The 21230-nt window shown below is 39.1% G+C and overlaps 1 protein-coding gene and 1 long non-coding RNA gene across 2 annotated transcripts in view; one reads left to right on the forward strand and one right to left on the reverse strand.

Annotated features, from left to right (window-relative positions):
• Window positions 1–951: 951 nt before the first annotated feature.
• LOC120878131 lies at window positions 952–17980 on the reverse strand. The gene is made up of 3 exons (XR_005724471.1): window positions 17886–17980; window positions 7938–7945; window positions 952–963 (listed from the first exon to the last, which is right to left on the reverse strand). It is a non-coding gene; the product is annotated as an uncharacterized LOC120878131 (long non-coding RNA).
• Window positions 10453–21230, forward strand: part of MAGI2 (membrane associated guanylate kinase, WW and PDZ domain containing 2) — a 1493747-nt gene continuing 1482969 nt past the window's right edge. Inside the window, exon 1 of the mRNA XM_040260742.1 lies at window positions 10453–11061. Coding sequence (XP_040116676.1) covers window positions 10761–11061 — 301 coding nt within the window. The 5' untranslated portion in view covers window positions 10453–10760. The remainder of the gene's footprint in view (window positions 11062–21230) is intronic.

The raw sequence follows: 21230 nt of genomic DNA on the forward strand, positions 1-21230 counted from the left end.
ACATAAGGATAAAGCATCTGCCTGCAATGCAGGAGACCTGGGTTCGATGCCTGGGTCCGGAAGATACCCTGGAGAAGGAAATGGCAACCCACTCCGGTATTCTTGCCTGGAGAATCCCACGGACAGAGGAGCCTCGTGGGCTACAGTCCACGGGGTTGCAAAGAGTCGGACACGACTGGGCGAAAAAAAAAATGCCTAAAATTTTATAATACAGGAGAAAGAAATGTGATGAAAAGGATCAGGTAGCATTTCATAAGAGTTCAGTACATAAGATTACTTTCAGCTGATTATATATAAATAAATAAAAACTATATAAAAGGTTTATTTAAGCTGGACTTTTAAAGAATCCCCTAACCAAGTAAATGGTTGGGCATCAATGAATCTATAGATTAGATGAAATGATATGTACATATATGGAATGTATATGTACATGTGATGGGGGAGAAGGGTGGGATAAGATCGCAAGTATTCATCATATTCTGAAAGACATTTTGGACACTCAATATGGTTAAAAGCAAACCACACCATACAGAATATTGTCTGGAGAGGTCTGCAAAATTATTAAAATTAGTATGACTACAATTACATTTGCATTGCCTCCAAATATTCATCAGCATTTTAGCTTCTCAATAATCTGACTGGGGAAGCATGATGCACCTCTCTTTGAATTTTTGAAGTATGTTTTTCCAAAGCCTAGAAAACACATCTGACTGTTCCTTATTATTTCAAGATAGAATATGTTCACTTTATTTCCATAACTTTCTTTATACCTACAAGATTTTCCACTACTGACAAAAATTAAGCCCATGATATTATTGTGCCCTTTTTTGCTTTTATTACTTCATTAAAGTGGAAACTATAGTCACTCTATATCAATAACAAAATGATTTAAAAAAAAGTAATAGAGAGGCTTAGAGTATGGGTAATAGTGCATGCATACCAAGTTGCTTCAGTCATATCCAACTCTTTGTGACCCTATGAACTATAGCCTGCTCCTCTGTCCAGGGGATTCTCCAGGCAAGAATAGTGGAGTGGACTGCCATGCCTCCCTCTGGGGATCTTTCTCAACCCCAAGGACTGAATGCTTGTCTCAGGTATCTCCTGCAATGGCTGCGGGTTCTTTGCCACTAGCGCTATGTGGAAAGCCCATGGGCATTAGACATCATGTTAAAAATGCATTCAGCATATTTTAAATTTTTAAAAATTTATGATGGGAATTGATTAGAAAGTGGAGGCTTATACTAAGGAGATACATAGAGAAAAATAATAAATTAAGATGTGTGTTTGGAAAACAGGAAGAATAATAATGGGAAAAACAGAAGCACTTATAAATGTAAGAGATAAATAGTATTTTATAAATAAGTGTTTTCTATAAGGATAGAGTGCATCAAAAAAATGATAAGATGGTGTTAAAAGATTTAGAATCACAAAGTAGAAAGTGGCAGCAATGGAACCATTCACTTAAAAAAGGAGGGCATACAGATATAACTACTTGATGGCATGAAATCCAAGTACCTTAATTTTTGAAGTGTTTAAAAAAATCTAGTAAGGAAGGCCTGAAAGTATAAAAGGTATAAGAATATCTTTTTGAGCTTAGTAGAAAGTAAATTGATGATAAAAGATTGACAGGCACCATGTAAGTAAAAAGCAAAACAATAAAAAAGAAAAATAAATTCAGATATTGACATTCAAGAAGTATGCTTGCATAACAATCCAGTATTATTCTGTCATATATTGTGCATATGTTAAACAAGGTAACAAAAGCATCAAAAGTTCTTATATTATTATTTACATAAAATACTGCAATGACTTTAAAGTCTCAGAACAAATTATTTTCATGCTTTCTTTTCTTGAGCTGGTCAAATTTCACTCCATGCATTGTGAACTTTGTAGTTAAGATGGAGCAATAATTTAAACAATCTTGCAGTTCTCTTTCCTCACTTTGTATAATCTGCATGGTCCATGAATTTCACATAAAGAGATGCTTTACAAAGACCAAAGTCATCTCATTCAGAACATTCTAGCAGCTAAAATGACCTAATACTCTCATATATTTAAGTAGTCAAATTTTGCCTGTCCCCAGATCTTTCACACAGGGCCAGGTGCCTGGTTGATAGTCCTGACTGAAATTAATTTCCTGAGATCCGGAGATGCTGGACCATATTTTCGTTCCCAGTACTAATATATGCTGGCCCATATATTCCCAGTACTAAGACCAAAACTAAAAATAGTAAGAAGGTTCTATGAAACGTATAAGCATAAGCATATAACATATAAGCATAACCAATGGCATTAATTCTAGACTAAAATAAAATAATTCTGCTCTTCTATGAAAAATTGATGGAAATCTAAATGTTACAATTGTCAAAATATTTGAAGTTTTGAGGTAGAGAGAATTAGCACTATAATGTGATTTGACAAGGTAGCAAATAAAAAAATAAGCAGTTCCATGCATATTTAGAGAAGTCTAGGGCCCTAAACCTTCCCCTCACTAAATTCCTGAGGTCTGATTTCTCAACATTAGATCCTCACCTTAGAACACAGTCTTCTTCAATGATCATTCCTCTCCTCTCTGCTTAGTAAAAAATATTACAAATCCGAGTTCAGTGTTTTCCTCTTCTCATGTTTTGCACTCTGCTAAATTAAGCCAAAGATTCAAGGTTTCAAATTATCCCCCCTGACATCTATCTCTATAGACCAAACTCTCTGGGAGTTGGCCTATAATCCAGTCACTGAACATAAACAGTGCGTATGTATGGAGTCACTGGACTGGGCCCCCAAAACACGGCAAATCCCCCTGAAACATCATTAGGCAAAGTTTGAGGGAAAAGTCATATTTCATATAGGTATAAATATGATCCTACCATAGAGTATAATTTAAGATTCATAGGACTTTTAAATGAAAACTGGAGACTTCAAATAAGATTACTTTTGGTTGTGGATGGGTGAGTATATCATTATTGTGTTATTCTGATAGAAAATTCTAAGAAGCTCTGCACTATGCCAAATAAATCTTCCTTATAAATACGGACTTCTACTTTTGTATGAATATTGTAACAGGGAATGAAAAAGGCTTAATAGTAGGAATGGCTATGGACAAACTATGTAGCAGGTCAAGAGGTCAAACTTATCCTCCACCACCACCATCACCACCACTACTACTTTTCAGACCCTGTTCCAAGCTCTTGAAGAATCTGGCTTCTTTTCTTAACCTCAGCCTCAGGGCTAAGTATATTCTGTCATTTCTTCATCAGTATATGCTCTTTCACATTCCATTTTCTTAAGATGTTAATATGAATGTAAAGAGGTAATTGTTTAACACTAAACATTAAAATTCACATTACAGCAGTGGTTAGATAATGAAATTTTATACTTTGGATGTATCCATCATTAGCTGGAATTCTACTGAATGTTTATTTACATTGTGCCAGAGAACGTACAAAATGATGAGTGGAAAGACGAACTAAAAATAAAAGTCCACCTATTCTTGCTGTGGATGAGAGACTTGAAAATAAGTGAGTTAGAAGTTATGTATCCACAAAGGGTAAGATAAGGCATAAATAAGAGTTTGAGTTGTGTTAGTAGGAAAAAAAAGAAATCAGAAAAGGCTTCTGAGAGAAAAGGGCCCTTAGAGGTATGTCTTAGAGGGTGAGCAAGTACAAGCCCCGTAAATAGAGAGGGTATATCTCAGGCAAAGTATCAGGAAACAACATAGGAGTCAAGGAAACTGAGAAATTCAGAATGGATGAAACAAAGGGTTGTAAGGGGAAGGGGAGACCTAGACCTGACCCTTTAGTAGGACACCCAGGTCAGCTGCCTCTGGCCCCCAATACTGTGGAGGACTGACACAAGGCAATGTACCTCACTGCCCTGATCAAAATATTACTGAAATTCTACTTTAAAATGTCTGTTTTTAATGATATTTCAAGGGACCTAGAACAGTGCTATATAGGGCTTTCTTTTGTTGGTGTTTGTTTTGTAGGATCCAAATTAGCTGGGTGTCCTGGGTTCCAATTCCAGAAGGATATAGCAAGACATGATTGCAGAGTTAGGAAGGAGCAGAGGAGGAACAAGCTGAAATAAGGAGTTTGTACTTGACTGTGTATTTAATGGGCAGCATTAGTGAATTTTAAGCAGAAGAAAAAGGAAGTTTCAGAAAGTTCTCTCAGCTAATGCAATCAGAGGTTTTCAAGGTAAAGGGAGAGGAAACTAATCACCATAATACAGGGTAGTTATGTTGATACCTGAACTAAGTTAGAAACAGTGAGGATATGAATATGTGGTATACTACTGAAGTAGACAGAATGATGGCCCCCTAAAAGATATCTAGGTTCTGCTCCCTAAAACCTGTGAATATGTTACATTATATGGCAAAGGGAGAGGAGGTTTACAGATGAACTAAGGCTTATAATCAGCTGACTTTAAACTAGGGAGATTATCCTAGGTTACCTGGGTGCCTGGTATAATCAAAAGAGTGCTGAAATGTATTTGGTTGGCCAAAAAGTTCCTTTAGGTTTTTCTAGAAGATGTTATGGAAAAACTCGAATGAACTTTTGGACAATCCAATAGAAGAAGAGTCAGTAAGCGGAAGAGTTAATGTCATAGTGACGGGATATAAGTAGGACTTAACAGATTGTTGTTGGCACTTAAGTTAGAGAAACGGGGCCACATACCAAGGAGGTCAGACACCCTGCAGGAGCGGGAAAATGCAAGGAATAGAATTCTCTAGAGATCCAGAAGAAACAGCCCCTCCAATATATAATATTAGCCCTGTGAGAACCATTTTGGACTTCTGGCCTCCACATCTATCTGTATTGTTTTTTTTTTTTTTAATTTTATTTTTTTACTTTACAATACTGTATTGGTTTTGCCATACATTGACATGAATCCACCACAGGTGTACATGAGTTCCCAACCCTGAACCCCCCTCCCACCACCCTCCCCATAATCCTACCAATTCTGTGGAAATTTGTTACAGAACCAACAGGAAAAATACAAATACCCAACTCAGCCTTGGCATGAAGAAAGTCCCTGACTGAAAATGACATTGAACATTTACAGTTTCTTCTAAAATGTAGTCATATCTTCATCAGAGCTCTGGTCAGGCAGAGCTGTATAAAGGTTTCACCCTTTATAAGTGAAGGTTTTCCTAAGTGAGATATACCATACTTAGGTCTTACTGTCAATGGTTCTTTATCTTTTCTTCTCATATACTTAAAGATTTCTTAATAGATAAATATAATTTTTATATCTGTTGATCAATCAATTGCTGAACTTTGTGTCCACCTCTGTTCAGACAGTCAAATTTTAAAATACTCAGTATTAGGGACTTTAAATGTAATAAAGCACTGGAAGTAGGAGTTTTAGAGTTATACAGACATGGATCATTCACAAATTCACCCCTTATTGGTAATGAGACTTTTGGCAATTTAAAGTACTAGAGACTCAGTTTCCCCATCTTAAAAAAGGAATAGCAATCTTAGGCCAGGATCCCCGGAAACACACTCTGTGACGAGGACTGTAGGCAAGTGTTTCATTAAGAAAACACTTTCAGGAAAAAACACATAAATCAGAGAGTAAGCAAGATAGGGAAGTGATTTCAGGCAAAATCCTAGCATCAGCATGATCCTGCAAGGGAGCCGTGGGGTGTAAATTACACTTCAGATTTTCTTATTACTAGAAGCTTTTATACTGTGTAGGGAAGACCTTGGCAAGTGGTGTCCTAGGAGGGAAGTGAACTCCCAAGTGGTTCTCTCTGGCTCTCTATGCCTGAAGGCAAAATGGGTCTAGTAGCTTTAGGGCAGTCTTCCAGAGGAAGTCTCAGGGGCTGACTCTGAGAAGTAAAAGAACACAGAAGTTGGGGGTAAGGCAAATCCAATCAAAGAGATTCTAAAGAATTAGGATGGAACTCGACTAGGTCTGCTGCAAGCATACATCTCATAGAACTATTTTAAGGTTTGAAAACACTCATGCTTTTCTTTCTTTAACTTTTAAGATTCCTAAACTATTTTTTCTTTTGCATCTAATGCTATGTTCTGGACATAGAGTGCTCAGCAACAAATATTATTTCTTGACAGAGGCATTCATCCCAGAAAGGGTAAAGGAGACAAAGGAGAAATAAAGCAAATCTGAAGGATATCAGAACAGAAAGTAACCAAATTAGTCTGAATCTAACATTTCAAAATGGTCATAATTTCACTCATATTTTTCAGAGACCTGAAAACCTGAGCAACTTAAAGACTCACAGCTGCTTGCTTTCATCTCTGAAAAGCTAGGCAAAGCAAACCAATCAACAAACAATATATTTATTTGATGATAATAAATCTTACATGAAATGCTGTCTCTTCTACAACCAGGAAACAATGTAACAATCTCCCAGAATGCAAGTAATTAAATTTTTTTTCTTAAAATATCTCCTTCTTTGCTATTCTGTTTCTACACTGAGAACTAAAACCTTTAATTGTGATAGTATGTTACAGTTTTAAAGTACATTCACATTTAAGCGCATTTAAAGAGCATCCAGGCAATGGCACCCTACTCCAATACTCTTGCCTGGAAAATCCTATGGACAGAGGAGCCTGGAAGGCTGCAGTCCATGGGGTCACTGAGGGTCAGACACGACTGAGTGGCTTCACTTTCACTTTTCACTGTCATGCATTGGAAAAGGAAATGGCATCCCACTCCAGTGTTCTTGCCTGGAGAATCCCAGGGATGGGGGAGCCTGGTGGGCTGCTGTCTATGGGGTCTCACAGAGTCAGACACGACTGAAGCGACTTAGCAGCAGCAAAGAGCATCCAGCACTCTTGCCTGGAAAATCCCATGGAGGGAGGAGCCTGGTGGGCCCCAGTCCATGGGGTCATGAAGAGTCGGACACGACTCAGCTACTTCACTTTCCCTTTTCACTTTCATGTATTGGAGAAGGAAATGGCAACCCACTCCAGTGTTCTTGCCTGGAGAATCCCAGGGACCGGGGAGTCTCGTGGGCTGCCGTCTATGGGGTTGCACAGAGTCGGACACGACTGATGCGACTTAGCAGCAGCAGTAGCAGCAGCAGCAAAGACCATCCAATTTTACATGATGCTCATGCAACCCTGTCACATATTTTTACCCCCTTGTTACAAATGAGGGAACATGCTCTGACAGGGTAAGTGAACTAGTTAAGGCTGCACAGCTAATGGCAAGACCCCAACTTCTAATTTTCAAGAAAGTGCATTCTTCAGAGGTCTACATGATTTTATACCTTGTATCAGTCAAGGTCCAGTCAGGAGACAGAAATCATACCAAAATTAGAATATGGAAAATTTAATATGAAGAATTATTAACTACTAATTCTTCTTTTAAGAGAGAAGCTATCACTAAAGAATAAAGGAATAGTGGATTAAGGGAGCAGCCACTAGCTCCAGAGTTGTGGGAGAGTACTCATGGATGAACAACTTAGAAGAAGCATCCCCATCTTTGCTCTCTATTCTACAAAGCTTGAGAGATAGTCCTCATCAGAGATAATGTGGCTGTGGCCCATTTGATATTGAAGAAATTGGTTGAGCTGTCACAAACTGGGCTGGTGAGAAAACCAGGTAGGGGACCAGTGAAATGTCCTAGGAAGCCATCATCTGGGTTGCTGGTGAGGCTTGCTAGGAGGCCACACACTGGGGATTGGGCCCAAATTACTGGAGGGTGTGCAATACTGGTTTTTAGGACACTGCTGGCCAGAAAGCCACTCACTGACCACCACACCACAGGAGCAAGAAGAAAAGCACTGGAAACAAGAAAAGAGACCCTTTTATAAACAGTGTTCCTCCAGCATCTTCTATTGACAAGTGCTAACACTGAACCAACTGAAAACAAAGAAATGTTTACAGGTTACCGCTCTAATATCACAATTCAGGGCAAAGAAGATGAATTAGGAGCTGTGAAACACTAAATTAGCTGGCACACACCTCAGTGACTCTCTTGGGTCCTAACAGTAAAATGCTTTTATATCAAATTCCTACTCCATTTGTTTTCTTTTTCCCTAAATACCTCTACAATAAAATGCAGACCCAACCTCTGGGACATTATATACTGACTACTAGTATGATATATAGTAACTTCACAGGAAGAGTGTACAACGCAGTGACTGAGACCATGTCTTGAGTCAAAACACTTGAGTCGGAATATTAGCTTCACCACTGACTAAATCTGCAGCCTTGCAAAAATTAATCTACGTACACCTCAGTTTCCCTATCTATAAAAGGGGATAATAATAATATACACTTTATTAAGATGCCAGGAGAAATAAATTAATATATGTAAAGCCTATAGAACAACTCGTGATAAATGTTAAAAATAAATGACAAAAGGAAAACTTTATAAGTGTTAGTATTAGCCATACATGTTCGTTAGTAAATGGACCATTTATAAGCTAATATGCATGGGTAATACTAACATTTATAATGTTGTGTTTAAAAATTCATCCCGTGTTCTGTTTTCATTATTAATTTGCATTTAGGATTGGGTCTAATAATGCTAAAACCCAAATTTGTTGGGTGAAACTGGTACAAAATGCATTGCTCACACCTGGACATTGTGAGCACTGTCCTGGCACTGTCCCTGGCTCACTGAATAATCATCAATCAAACCCAATTTATCCAGGACTCATTTTCTCAAGTGAAAAAAAAAAAAAAGACATGGTTAAATCATCTCTTTAAAGATTTCTTCGGTTCTGCTTTTGATCCCCCATATCCCCAAACTATGAGTTACATTAGAGAAGCAAAAAGGAGGAAATTATCATTTTGAGTGCCTACTCATTTATGTCAGGCAAACACTTTGCATACATTTGCCTGGTTTCATCTTTATCACAGTTCTGTCACATTAATACTTTCAATCCTATTTAACAAATAAGGAAACTAAGGCACGGAAAGGTCAACAATTTACTCAAGATCACACTCTTGCTAAGTAGCAGAGCCTGAATTCAAACCTGGTCTTTCTGTTTGGGTCGACTAAGCATTTTTAACTGTTCCGCTTGCCTCCCACACTGTCTTCTCAGACAGCTAGAATCCTACCGCTCAATGCTTTTCATGCTTTGCTTTAAAGAGACGAGTGGGTGTGCAACTTTTTTTTTTTAAAGTATCATTTGAAAGTAAAGCAAATGGAACTCATTTACCAGTTACAGGAATTTTAAAAATCACTCCTAACATCTCACACAAAACTAGCCTTTGAGTAAAAATCAGCGGCCCTCCTGGATCCTGGCGCCCCGGACGTCACCTCACCTCCCGGCTGCAAACTTGCTGAAGGTAAAGAAGCCTGGTGGCGGACCAGCGAGCTGAGTTTCAGCCCCGGTTCTGTCGCTCTGGTCGCCCTCCGAACCTTCTCCCTCAGTGTGGCAGGAGGTGGTCTCCTCAGGGCAGCTTAGGGTTTCCCCTCTTCCCAGCCCGGCTGTGAGGGCGCGCGCGACGAGGGCGTGCCCCGCGGTCTCGCCGCAGATCCCGCGTGAAACTGCCCAGTTCTCTGAGGAGGCTGCTCACCGCGGCTGCCCCCACCCCACTGCTTCCCGCCTCTCCCAACTTGGAAAAGTGAAGCCCCTGCCCCGCGGTGCTTGGAATGCCTTTCACCAGACAGCCCTCCGCTAAGTTCCCTTCTGCACCCGAGGTACGGGCGCTGACAGGAAAACCAGCCTGCAGTTCTAACTTTACTCTCCCCTGACAGGAATTCTGAGAACTCTGAGACGGGTCTGACTGAAACGTGAGAGACGAAGCCTGTCTAATTAGTGAACTCCGACGCCTCCACCTGGCTCGCAGCGCCCAGGCCTTCTCCCGGGCGAGGGCACGCCGGGCGGGTCCCACAGCTCTGCCCTTTCTCATGCCGGGATCCGACGCCCGGAGGCTCGCGGCGCCACCAGCCACAGCGTCCGGCGCTGAGTCAGGGCATCCTCACAGCGCAGCAGCTTGGCGCTGCGTTCGGCCGCCGGGAGGCTGAAGAAAGGTCCGCGCTGGGCTCGCAGCCCTTCCTGCCGGCCTCCCCATGCCGGGCCTCGGCTCCCCTCCTTTCCCGCTCCCGCCTCCTCTCGTAGGCTGCCAGGCGGACCCAGCCTGCCTCTCTCTGAGCCTTCACTACCGGGTCAAGCTGCGGAGGGGGTTGGGGGTGGGGGTGAGCGGAGACAGCAGTAAGCGGCTCCCCACCCGGCGCGCGCGCGCCCCTCCTCCCCCCTCTAGTCCGCTCCCTCCTCATGGGCGCTAAGCCTCCTCCCCTGCTGCCAGTACAGTACAACTCGGACGCGCGTGCTCGCGCGCTCGCGCGCGCGGACCCTGCCACTGCCACTGCAGCTACCATGGATATCAGCTAACAACACACACTCAGGCGCGCGCGCGCTCCCACTCGCACCACGCAGGAGTGGCCCCCGGCATCCCTACTCTCCTTCCCCACCCCCACTCCACCCGCTCACCAGCTCGGCTACTGCTCGCTCAGGCTGCCGCTGCCGCCGTCGCCGCCGCCGCCACCACAGCTCTCCTCTGCTGCGGGGCCACAGCCTTGAGTGTCATTCAAGGGACAGCACAACCTCACCCAAGCTCTCCTACCTCTGCCCAGCCGTCCCTGTCATCCTCCCCCTTCCTCGACCACACTCCATCCAAAGAAGAGGGAAAGCACCGAACTGAGAGGGGAGGAAGGCAAAGTCTGCTCTCCTCACCTCTTGGCCCCCTGGCTCCTCCAGCCTCATTCTCTCAGCACCAACTCCCCTACCCCAAAGGAATCCCTCAGGAGCTGAGGCGACTCACCCCACTGCCATGTCCAAAAGCTTGAAAAAGAAAAGCCACTGGACTAGCAAAGTCCATGAGAGTGTCATTGGCAGGAACCCGGAGGGTCAGCTGGGTTTTGAACTGAAGGGGGGCGCCGAGAATGGACAGTTCCCCTACCTGGGAGAGGTGAAGCCGGGCAAGGTGGCCTATGAGAGCGGAAGCAAGTTGGTGTCTGAGGAACTGCTGTTGGAAGTGAACGAGACCCCCGTGGCGGGGCTCACCATCAGGGACGTGCTGGCCGTGATCAAACACTGCAAGGACCCCCTCCGGCTCAAGTGTGTCAAGCAAGGTAAGCGCAGCGGCTGGCTCGGTGCTTTACCAGGAGGCTGGACCGCTCCAGGCGCAGGGGCATCATGGAAGGGTGGGCTCGCGTGTGGAAGGGGGTGTGTTGCGCGACAGTGGGGTGAGGTCGATCGAGAACCGGCAGAGCAAGTGAGCTTTGCCGGGGCTCAGAATGGGGGGCTCAGTGGGAGAGAGGGGCGGTTGCGGTGCAGCGTGCAACTTTGTTTGCGCAGTTACCCCCTCCCGTTTGGTAGGTGTTCGGCCTTGTCTGACCTCGGCGGTGCCGGCGAGCTCCCAGGGCAATTGAATGTGCGTCAGCCGCATGGCCTGCAATGGATGAAGAGCTTTTAGGGAAGGAAAGAAGGCAGAAACGAAAAAGGAGGGCAGGAAAGAGAGGAAGGAACAACTTGAGGGTGCAGCGGCATCACCAGCAGGGCCGGTAGGAGTAGGGGGTGACGGGGCAAACGGAGACCGGCGCCCTCCGTTTCGGTAGCTGTACTGAAGACACCTTGGGGATCCCTGAGCCACTAATTGACAAAGAAGGGAAGGGGCAGGTTGCTTCGGGCGCTTTGACGGGTCTGCCTTAACTTTTTCCCTGCCTCGCTCCTCTGTCCCCCTCCCCCGCCCACGGTCGTGTCATGTGGGCACCGCGCGTCACGTGCGCACTGACTAACTCGGGAGCTCACCCCGAGCCGGCCCGCGGGAGGCGGCTTGCGAGGAAGGCGCGGCGCTAGCTGCGGGTTCTAGAGTTGGAGGTCGGAGGAGAGACGCGGTTACCGGAATGTTCTTTACTATGGGGTTGTCTTCATGAGTGGAAGTTCTCTATGGTCGGACTCCCCTCTAGCTTCGGATTTGGGCAGGGGCGGGGAGGGAGGCGTGTTTCTAAGGAGGAACTGGATGAAAAACCCTTCTGGTTTCGACTGAGGATCCGGTCAGCTCCAACCTGGTTTAGATGAGCCTCCGCTGAAGGCTGTGATGGGATCCTGCAGAATTCTCGCAACTGTCTTTGCCTGTAGGAAAATGCTGGTCCTGAAGTAGAGAAGAGAGATAAAAGTTTCTTGGAAAGAGGACAACTTTAGCTCGAATAAAATAGTGTATCTTCATTTTTCACATGGGACTGCATTGTAGCTCACATTAATAATCCTGTGTGACATGTATGTATATGCGTCACAAATCGAAAGATTTGTTGTTGGTGACACATTGTTCGGATTCAAAGATGGAATTGAGCATGTCATTGCCTGCATGACAATATCTCTTAGGGAGATATTCTTGTCTATAAACCAGTTTTAAAAGTAAGTCAGTGAAAAATGAAACCTCAGGCAAAATTTCTTAAATGTAAACTGCCATACAAAAAAGTTTAAATTGGGGATTCTTGAGTGTTAGTGACTGATGACTTGAGATAGGCTAATGTGAACATTGACTTCTTTGTCGGACCACAGAGTTAAATACGGTATGAACCTGAAGAATGTGTTTGGTAGGAAAGCAAATAGAGTATCTTACTGTTTTCCAAGATGACATACCAGAGGCTCGAATATAGGCATTAATGTTAGCATATTTGATGTCATGATACTATTTTATAGTAATAGATACAAATGTGAAATTCTGGTTTTGAATCCAGAAGTCTATGTCACAATTAATGACCATGGTTTTATTGACAACAAGGTTGGTATTTGTAGTGGAAAATGGCTGCCAACTTTAAGATATTTTTATTAATAAATTGGACTGATTGTAGCCTAATGAGGGAAGTGTTTATCCCACTGAAGTTTGTAATTATGACCACATTTTAATGTACTCATTCTGAGCACACTATTTTGAGATGGACCTTCACAGGCTGTTGCTTTAGCAGCTAGAAAAGAAAGAAAGGGAGATTTTGGGGGTATTGTCAATCTATTCTATAAAATCCAGTGGAAAGACTTTAACTTGGAAAAGTGAAGGCATGAAAGCTATCATTAAATACTACCCTATGATTATGTATAGGGCAAAAATAAGACAAATCTGTGGAAATTTTTAAAGGATGAAGCATTTTACTTTTATTAAGATGATTTTAACAGAGCTTTAAAAAAATCTGTTAACTATACTGTGGACTCATTAGCTCCCATAATTGTGAGTATTTATAGAGGCCAGTGACTACATACCATGGATTCATATGTAAGACGGGTACCTGGACTAGATCTCATGTAAATCCTTCCATGAATTGATCCAAGACAGTCTCAGATATTCAACTTCTATGTTAGGTTTTATTTAGAAGATTATAGTTTTTAGAACTCATGGAGTACAGACATATATAGTGTGATATATTTGGGGTTCTCTGATAGTTCAATTGGTAAAGAACCCACCTGCAGTGCAGGAGACCCCATTCATTTCCTGGGTGGGGAAGATCCACTGGAGAAGGGATAGGCTACCCACTCCAGTATCCTTGAGCTTCCCTGGTGGCTCAGCTGGTAAAGAATCCACCTGCAATGCAGAAGACCTGGGTTTGATCCCTGAGTGAGGAAGATCTCCTGGAGAAGGAAAAGGCTACCCACTCCAGTATTCTGGCCTGGAGAATTCCATGGACTGTACAGTCCATGGGGTCGCAAAGAGTCAGGCATGACTGAATGTGATATATTTAGGGAAATTTTCTTTTCATTCTGTACTAACCTTTAGTTCTGGATTTCACTGGGTCATTGATGATTGATGCTTATAATGATATTCACAGAACTCCCACAGGAACCTGATTCACCTTTTGAATCTCTATTGACCAAGAAACAAAAATAATTGCTTCTTTTAGCTTTTGTGGAAAATATAATCTGCTTTTATATTCTTCCATGTGTGGTGATTCATATGCTATTCCCACTGTCGAAATCTTTCTTTTCCCTTGTCAAATAATAGATAGGTTTACTTTATCATTGTAAGAAAAGTGAAAATTTCAGAACCTTAGATATAGTGTCTATGTGTCTTGGGTTTCATTACCGATTTCACGTGCTGGAAAAATACATAGAAATTCTTGGCCCTGTAGTTTTATTTCTAGAGATCCAATAAACTAACATAATTGAAAAACTTAAACATGGTTTGTTTAGCAGTTATTTAAAATATTAATAGATAGCTGATTTTTGAATATTCAACACTGTGTATTATATAGAAACTACATACATAATCAGGTAAACTAAGGCAGATTTTGCAAAGAAAAGGAGAAATTTGCATAACAAGAGTATTTATTAAAACGTGCACCATATAAAATTGCATTGTTTAATCAATTTTTATTTACATGTTTGGCCAATTTTCCTTTACAGTTGTTTTAAGATTAAATAATCATAATTTTAAAAGAAGGTAAACTACCAGAATTTTTAGACATACTAAACAAATAGATGTAATTTTTCTACAAAAATTTAAATGTTTTTAAAGGCATTTTTGAAAACCATTTAATTCAAGAGATTCCCTTTTAAATTTAAACTGCTTTTAATTCACACAGTGATGTCATATATGAAAAATACCATTTATTTTCATATCCTATTATTTTTTATAAACTATGGCTTTTTAGATTATAATAATACATTTTTATCACCAAAATATTTAATTCTAAACTAGTTCTCTTCTGTGATCTCATTAATGTAATGGATGCCGTTGAAGGAAGTTTCTTGAGTGATTCTGAGATCTGTACTGAAGTGCTAAAGGTTTTTCTTTTTTTCTTTTAAAATTTGCACTAATGCTCACTGCAGGCAATCATATAGACCTTTGTGTCCTACATTCCTTGCTACTGCATCTAAAACCACATGGGGACCTGCATAGCCTGAACTCATTTTCGCCTTTAGGATCTCACAGTGGAAAATAAGAGGCAAAAAGTTTTCTAAATTTTCCTATGTAGAAGAAGGGCCAAATAAAGCCTTTGAAATTCAGTTCTAGAGAAGATGTACATTGCTCTCTCTCTTATTGCTCCTTTCAGAGACACCTTCAAAGGAAAGTAGATACACAATTATTAAGAGTCATGCTTCTTTTTGACTGACTTCAAGCTAGTATCATAGAGTTAAACCTCTGTGCTTCCTTTATTTGAAAAGCTGAAAACAAATTATGTCAAATTTTCTCCAAGATTCATTTTCCTCCATAGAAACCTAAGTATGTGAATTTTTTGAATTGTTTAAGCAATTTGATCAGTTAATTATTTTAGGATAAAGTGTCTTTAAATTTTAGGACAAGGTGAATGAGTTATCTTTGGGCATAATTTATGGGGGATACTACTATAGTTTCTCATTATATTTTTTAATGTACAAAATTTAGGTAGTATGATGTTGAATGATAAATATGACTGTATGCTTTTTTGTCATGTTTGATTATTTTTGGGGTGAAACCACAGCTAATATATTTAAGTGCCACCTTTTCTACTCTTAAGGGCTTCCCAGGTGGTACTAGTGGTAAAGAATCCACCTGCTAATGCAGGAGACAAGAGAGACTCAGAGACTCCCTTCAATCCCTGGGTAGGGATTCTTGCCTGGAAAATTCCATAGACAGAAGAGCCTGGAGGGCTACAGTCCATAGGGCCGCAGAGTCAGACACAACTGTGCAAAGCGACTAAGCACTAAGCACGTTTCTATAACATTTATATGGTGCAGTCTTTTCCCATATTTCTTATGCTCACTTTCCTTTTTAGCTGCTTGAAATTCACACATTCACTCTCATAGTGAGCAAAAAGTTTTCACATTGAACAACCCTGACTGCTTGTAGTTTAAACAATGGCTTTCAAATGCATAGCAGTCCCTGGATGAAGCATTTCTCTGAAGAAGTGTGATAGAGTAGCCTTTAAATGTAGTCTCCCAAGTAGATTGTCTGCGTTTGAATCCCGAGGATGCCACTTGGTATTGGCTATATAAACAAGTTATCTAGCCCAGGGTAGTAATAGTATCTTGAGAATATTAAATAAGTTATGTATTTAAATGATGTAGTGTCTGGCAGATAATAAGCATTATGTAAGTGTTCGTAAATGTGTTTCCAAACATGTTGGTCATTTTGAGCTAGTGACATGAAATGTTTTTAATTTTCAAAGGATTTTACACTTAATTGAAGACTAACTGAGAAATAGAAAATGATTGACTAATTAGTAGTATGAGTAATTTGCAAGTCGTAGTCTTAAAGTTTTTCTCTAGAGTGAAATAAATCTTTGAAAATCATTAATGTGAAGAGTACTGCCATTAAATGGAATGGAACATATTTTCATCTATTAAAAATAACTCTCACTCATGCCACCTTTATGTGTAAAGATCTGTTTTATATTTATTTTATATTCTAGCCATAGTTTATTTTCATTCAATAATTTATTCCCTTTGTCCCCATATCTTATTGAATCATTTACTCTAGGCTTGACAAGCATAGAAATCCTATTAGAATTCACTAATTTAAGCTTAGGAATTTATTTTATATTTCTTGCATGTGACTAGAATTAAATACACGTATCATGTTTTAAGGGAGAACTTTTATTTCTTAGCTAGAAATCACAACCTCATAAAGAAGAGCAATAAAAAAACAGAATTAATTCCTATGTGTTCATAGTCAACCATGTAAAATAAAGAAAAATACATCAAAAGTCAGCTAAAAGTTTACTTTGCATTTGTGAGCATGTAAGCAGCTCAATACGAATGATTCTTTATATTAACAATTTCAAGATGAAGCAACCAATAGTGTATCTACCATCAGCCTCCCCCAGTGATTTTAGCATTTAAGCTGACTTAATCCCATCTTAGAATTCAGTAGGAACGTTTACCTTGCTGGTCCAGTGTCCAATATTAATTTTTAAAAGTATTTCTAAAGTACAGTCTGATTATTATGAAAAGCATGGAATAGGGCCTTAGCACTTTCTTAGTATTATGATTGATTATCCCAATCCAGTCCCAGCTCCCTCTCTTTTGTTTACAGGAAGGACAGATACAATATTTCTTTAATATAATTTCTGTTGTATAGGTAAGTTAGTAATAGTTTCATAATTACTGATTTTACATAGGCTTTACATACGTTTTAAGCAGATCATATCCCTAAAATGGTCATCTTCTTATAGGAAGTTGATAATTGCTTCTGTTACTACATTTCACTGATATGTTACAAATTCGATTTAAAAAGACCCTATCTGGAAATTAATTTTTAATTAATTTTTAAAAATATTAATCAAAAATTTTTATTTAAGCTTTAGAAATTTGTTTTAAATTTAATAAGCAATATTGTCTGCTTTGGACTGTCTAGAAGTAACAGGAAAAAAATTTCCTTTTTTGGACAACTGATTGAATATTAACTCAGATACATCCAGTGCATCTATTTTCAAGGATAAAGGAGGATGATGAATGCATATTTTAAGTGAGTGATTAGATTTTGTTCAATACTTAACATAATTTTATGGCTTGTTTTACCTTACGAAACATTTTTCCCTGTAATTGTTACATGAATCCATGTCAGTCTTTGTGTTATTTTCAGTTATTTTGGTTTACTTAAACATTTTTTTTCACTTTTAAAATCATGGCAGTCGTCATGTATTCAATAATGGCTGCAAATGGATATGTGACAGAAGAAAGAGTAAACCTTTATAGTGTGAAGTAAAAGATATTTTGAAGATATTGATTTCTCTGATTATAAAATTTATGGAATAATTTTTTGAACCTTTTAACTGAGTTTAGTGAAACTTGTGCATATGAAATCAGAGATTTTTCTTTAAATAGCCATGGGTTTTACTTTTTTCTTTTTTTTTTTAATTTTTCAAATTATGAAAGGATGATAACACATTTACAGGAGACTTGGAAATTGGAAAGTTACATATAGTTCCTCTATGCGTGTATGTATGCCAAGTCTCTTCAGTCAGGTCTGACTTTTTGTGACCTATAGTCACATGGACTATAGTCAACCATGCTCCTCTGTCCATGGGACTCTCCAGGCAAGAATACTGGAGTAGGTTGCCATGGCCGCCTCCAGGGGATCTTTCTGACCCAGGGATTGAACCAGCATCTCCTATGACTCCTGATTTTTAAGCGAATTCTTTACTGCTGTGCCACCAGGGAAGTCTCATAGTTCTGCTATATATTACAATTATTTTTTAAGTAGATAAATTAAGATATTTAGTTTGGAATTTCAATATCAAACTCCCAAAACTTAATAGAATGAATATATGGAAAAGTAGAAGGGTATAGTAGAACTAAAAATCATGAACCAATACAACATAATTAAGATTTATACAATTTTCACACAACAGTGAGATACAAATTCTATTCAGGTTCCCATAGACTATAAACTTGCGGACATTGGAATATATTCAGGGACATAAAACAAGGTGCAAAAATTTCATGGTCTAAAAGTATTGCAACCATACAGTTTGTTCTCTTATCACTGTGGAATTATGTTAGAAATCAATATCAAAAGACATTTGAAAATAATCTACATATTTTCAAGTGCAATGTGACATTTATCAAGAGAAACCTTTGACTAGCCATTGAAAGCCTCAATAAAGTTAGAAGGCTAAAAAAAGCACAGATGGGAAGCAGAGAAGAAAGTATTTAAATGAGAAATTATATCAAAATGAGAAATTAATATCGAGGATACTTTACAAATCCCATGCATTTGGAAATTAAATATCCACTTTTAAATGATGGAAATATCTAAGAAGCCATAACAAGGAAAATTAGAAAATATTTGTGACAATAAAAATGAAAAGAAAATTTAACAGAATTTGTTGCATGCAGCTGAAGCTGCTCGATGCAACTAAATAACAGTGTTGAATCTTGAAAATAAGGTATGAAAACAAATAATAGACACTAGCATAAAATTTTGTGAAATTTGAACAAAATCTGTACTTTAGTTAATAATACTGTATCACATGTTAATTCCCCCCCTTTTTTTTTTACAGTATAGTATTTCTTATATTCTCAGAATTGGATCAGATGTTTCAAGCCTCATTCAGTTTTTTTTAATCACTAAGATAATAAGCTTTCTAGACTTTTAGCAGTAATACTAGATACCAAAATACATGGAACTATATCAAAGTTTTGAGTGAATATAAATTAGAAATCTAGCATTCTGTTCATATTAAGTAAAACAAGTGGAATCAGCCATGGGTTTTATTAAGTTCCTGTGAAATGAAATAGGAAGAAGCAAATTTGTTTAATAAAGAGTGTATATTTTGTATCATGCATTGAACCTAGACTGGCAATTCATTTCTTATATGATATGGGGAGGGAGGTAGGAGGGGAGTTCAGGATTGGGAACACGTGTACACCCATGGCAGATTCATGTTGATGTATGGCAAAACCAATACAGTATTGTAAAGTAAAATAAAAATAAAAATAAATTAAAAAAAGAAAAGAAAAAATTCAACAAGGGGAGGGACAGTATAAGAGAAGAAAAAAAGAAAAAGAGAAAACGAGAAAAAAAAGAGTATATATTTTATTTTTCTATTTTCACATTACATTGTGTTTCAAAATGTTATATATAATCTTTTATTATATAATGTGATAAATATCATTACATTGGCAACATATTACAAACATATAAATGTATCAAAGTAACATGTGCGGTACACCTCAGATTTACAAGACCTTATGTGTCAAATTTATTCTATTAAATAAGTAACAAGACTTAAAGGGTCACAAAAATTGTGGCTTATTTCCAAAAGCACTCTGATCATGAATAACTGTAATCTTTCCTCTTGACAGCTCATGTACTTAGTGGATGACCATTTTATTAGGACTGAGGTCTAAGTAGATAGAAAGAAGTCAATTCCTCTCTGGAAGAGCAGGAATGTTATCAAAGATGCTCTTACCCATCTAAAATCTTCCCTCTTAGTATTTCTTCTGAAACATTATCTCTAACATCATCTCATTTTCCTCTTTGGTTGGAAGTACATTTGCTTTCCTTTTCTTCAGTTCATTGTGGGAGAGTCACTCTAGTGAATAGCAAATTTGTCTGTTCTGCTTCTTTGCATACATGAAACGTACCTACATGTGTGTATGAATGCACACACACACACACACACACACGTTTTTGAAATAGTAAAGTTCAGTGCTAGTTTTTTAAAGTTATTTTTTGCCCATGCCATGCAGCATGTGGTATCCTAGTTCCCTGACCAGGAATCAAACCCGTTACAGTGGAAGTGAAGAGTCTCAACCACTAGACTGCTGGGGAAGTCTGTCAGTCCCAATTTTCAAATTGATAGTCCTGGAACAGCATTTATACATGTAAGAGGACAGTCTGGTTTTAGTGAAAGAGTTACATAAAAGTATTCCATGTGTGACAAATCTAGCTGAGAAGCTTGCACAGGCACTCATAAATTTTCAACTATGATTGGTATTTGTAAACCCTTATTAACTATGATAACGAGAGACCTAAAAGACATAATGACATTGAGTACACAGATGATTTCTGTATTTCATATATATTGGTTGTTAAGAAATGATAATAGTTTAGCAGTTTGGATTTTAGTCATTTTTATTTACATCACCAAGTGGCTGGTGGACTAGGATGCCTAAGATAATGTCCTAATGTTAATGTAATATAATGTAATGTAAAGAAGGGACAGAGATAAGGAGCATGCTTATTCATGAACTTGATAACATATTTACAGAGTAATTTAAATTGCACTGGTTTAGCTGTCTCAGAATAAAATGAGAGGACTGAATCAAACATGCTGTGAGTATATGTGAAAGTTGCTTAATCATGTCTGAGTCTTTGTGACCCCATGAACTATACAGTCCATGGAGTTCTCCAGGCCAGAATACTGGAGTGGATAGCCTTTCCCTTCTCTAGGGGATCTTCCCAACCCAGGGATCAAACCCAGGTCTCCCACATTGCAGGCAGATTGTTTACCAGCTGAGCCACAAGGGAAGCCCAATGAGTACTTGATATATTATAATTCTAAAGAATTAATCATTTAAAAATAAGTTAAATGATTCTTAACTTATAAGTATCTAGTTAAAATACAGGTACTAATGTTGCTTTATGGAGAATTTGAAAATGTCAAGAAAAACCAAGCGTAATTGAGTCCTAAAGGGTTTTGTCGTGAAATGGAGAACATTATATTTTGAATTACATTGAGGTTTTAATTTAAATCTAGTTTCCTTATGTCAAATTAATTTACTTTGGAGTGAATATATATGAATTTGTGAAGTGTACGTATACCATAAGCTTTACTAAAAACTGTTTAAAATTTATGATGTCTTTGATAGCCCAGGACGA

The sequence above is a fragment of the Oryx dammah genome, unplaced genomic scaffold, assembly GCF_014754425.2.
Source record: "Oryx dammah isolate SB20612 unplaced genomic scaffold, SCBI_Odam_1.1 HiC_scaffold_18, whole genome shotgun sequence".
Taxonomy (NCBI): Eukaryota; Metazoa; Chordata; class Mammalia; order Artiodactyla; family Bovidae; genus Oryx; species Oryx dammah.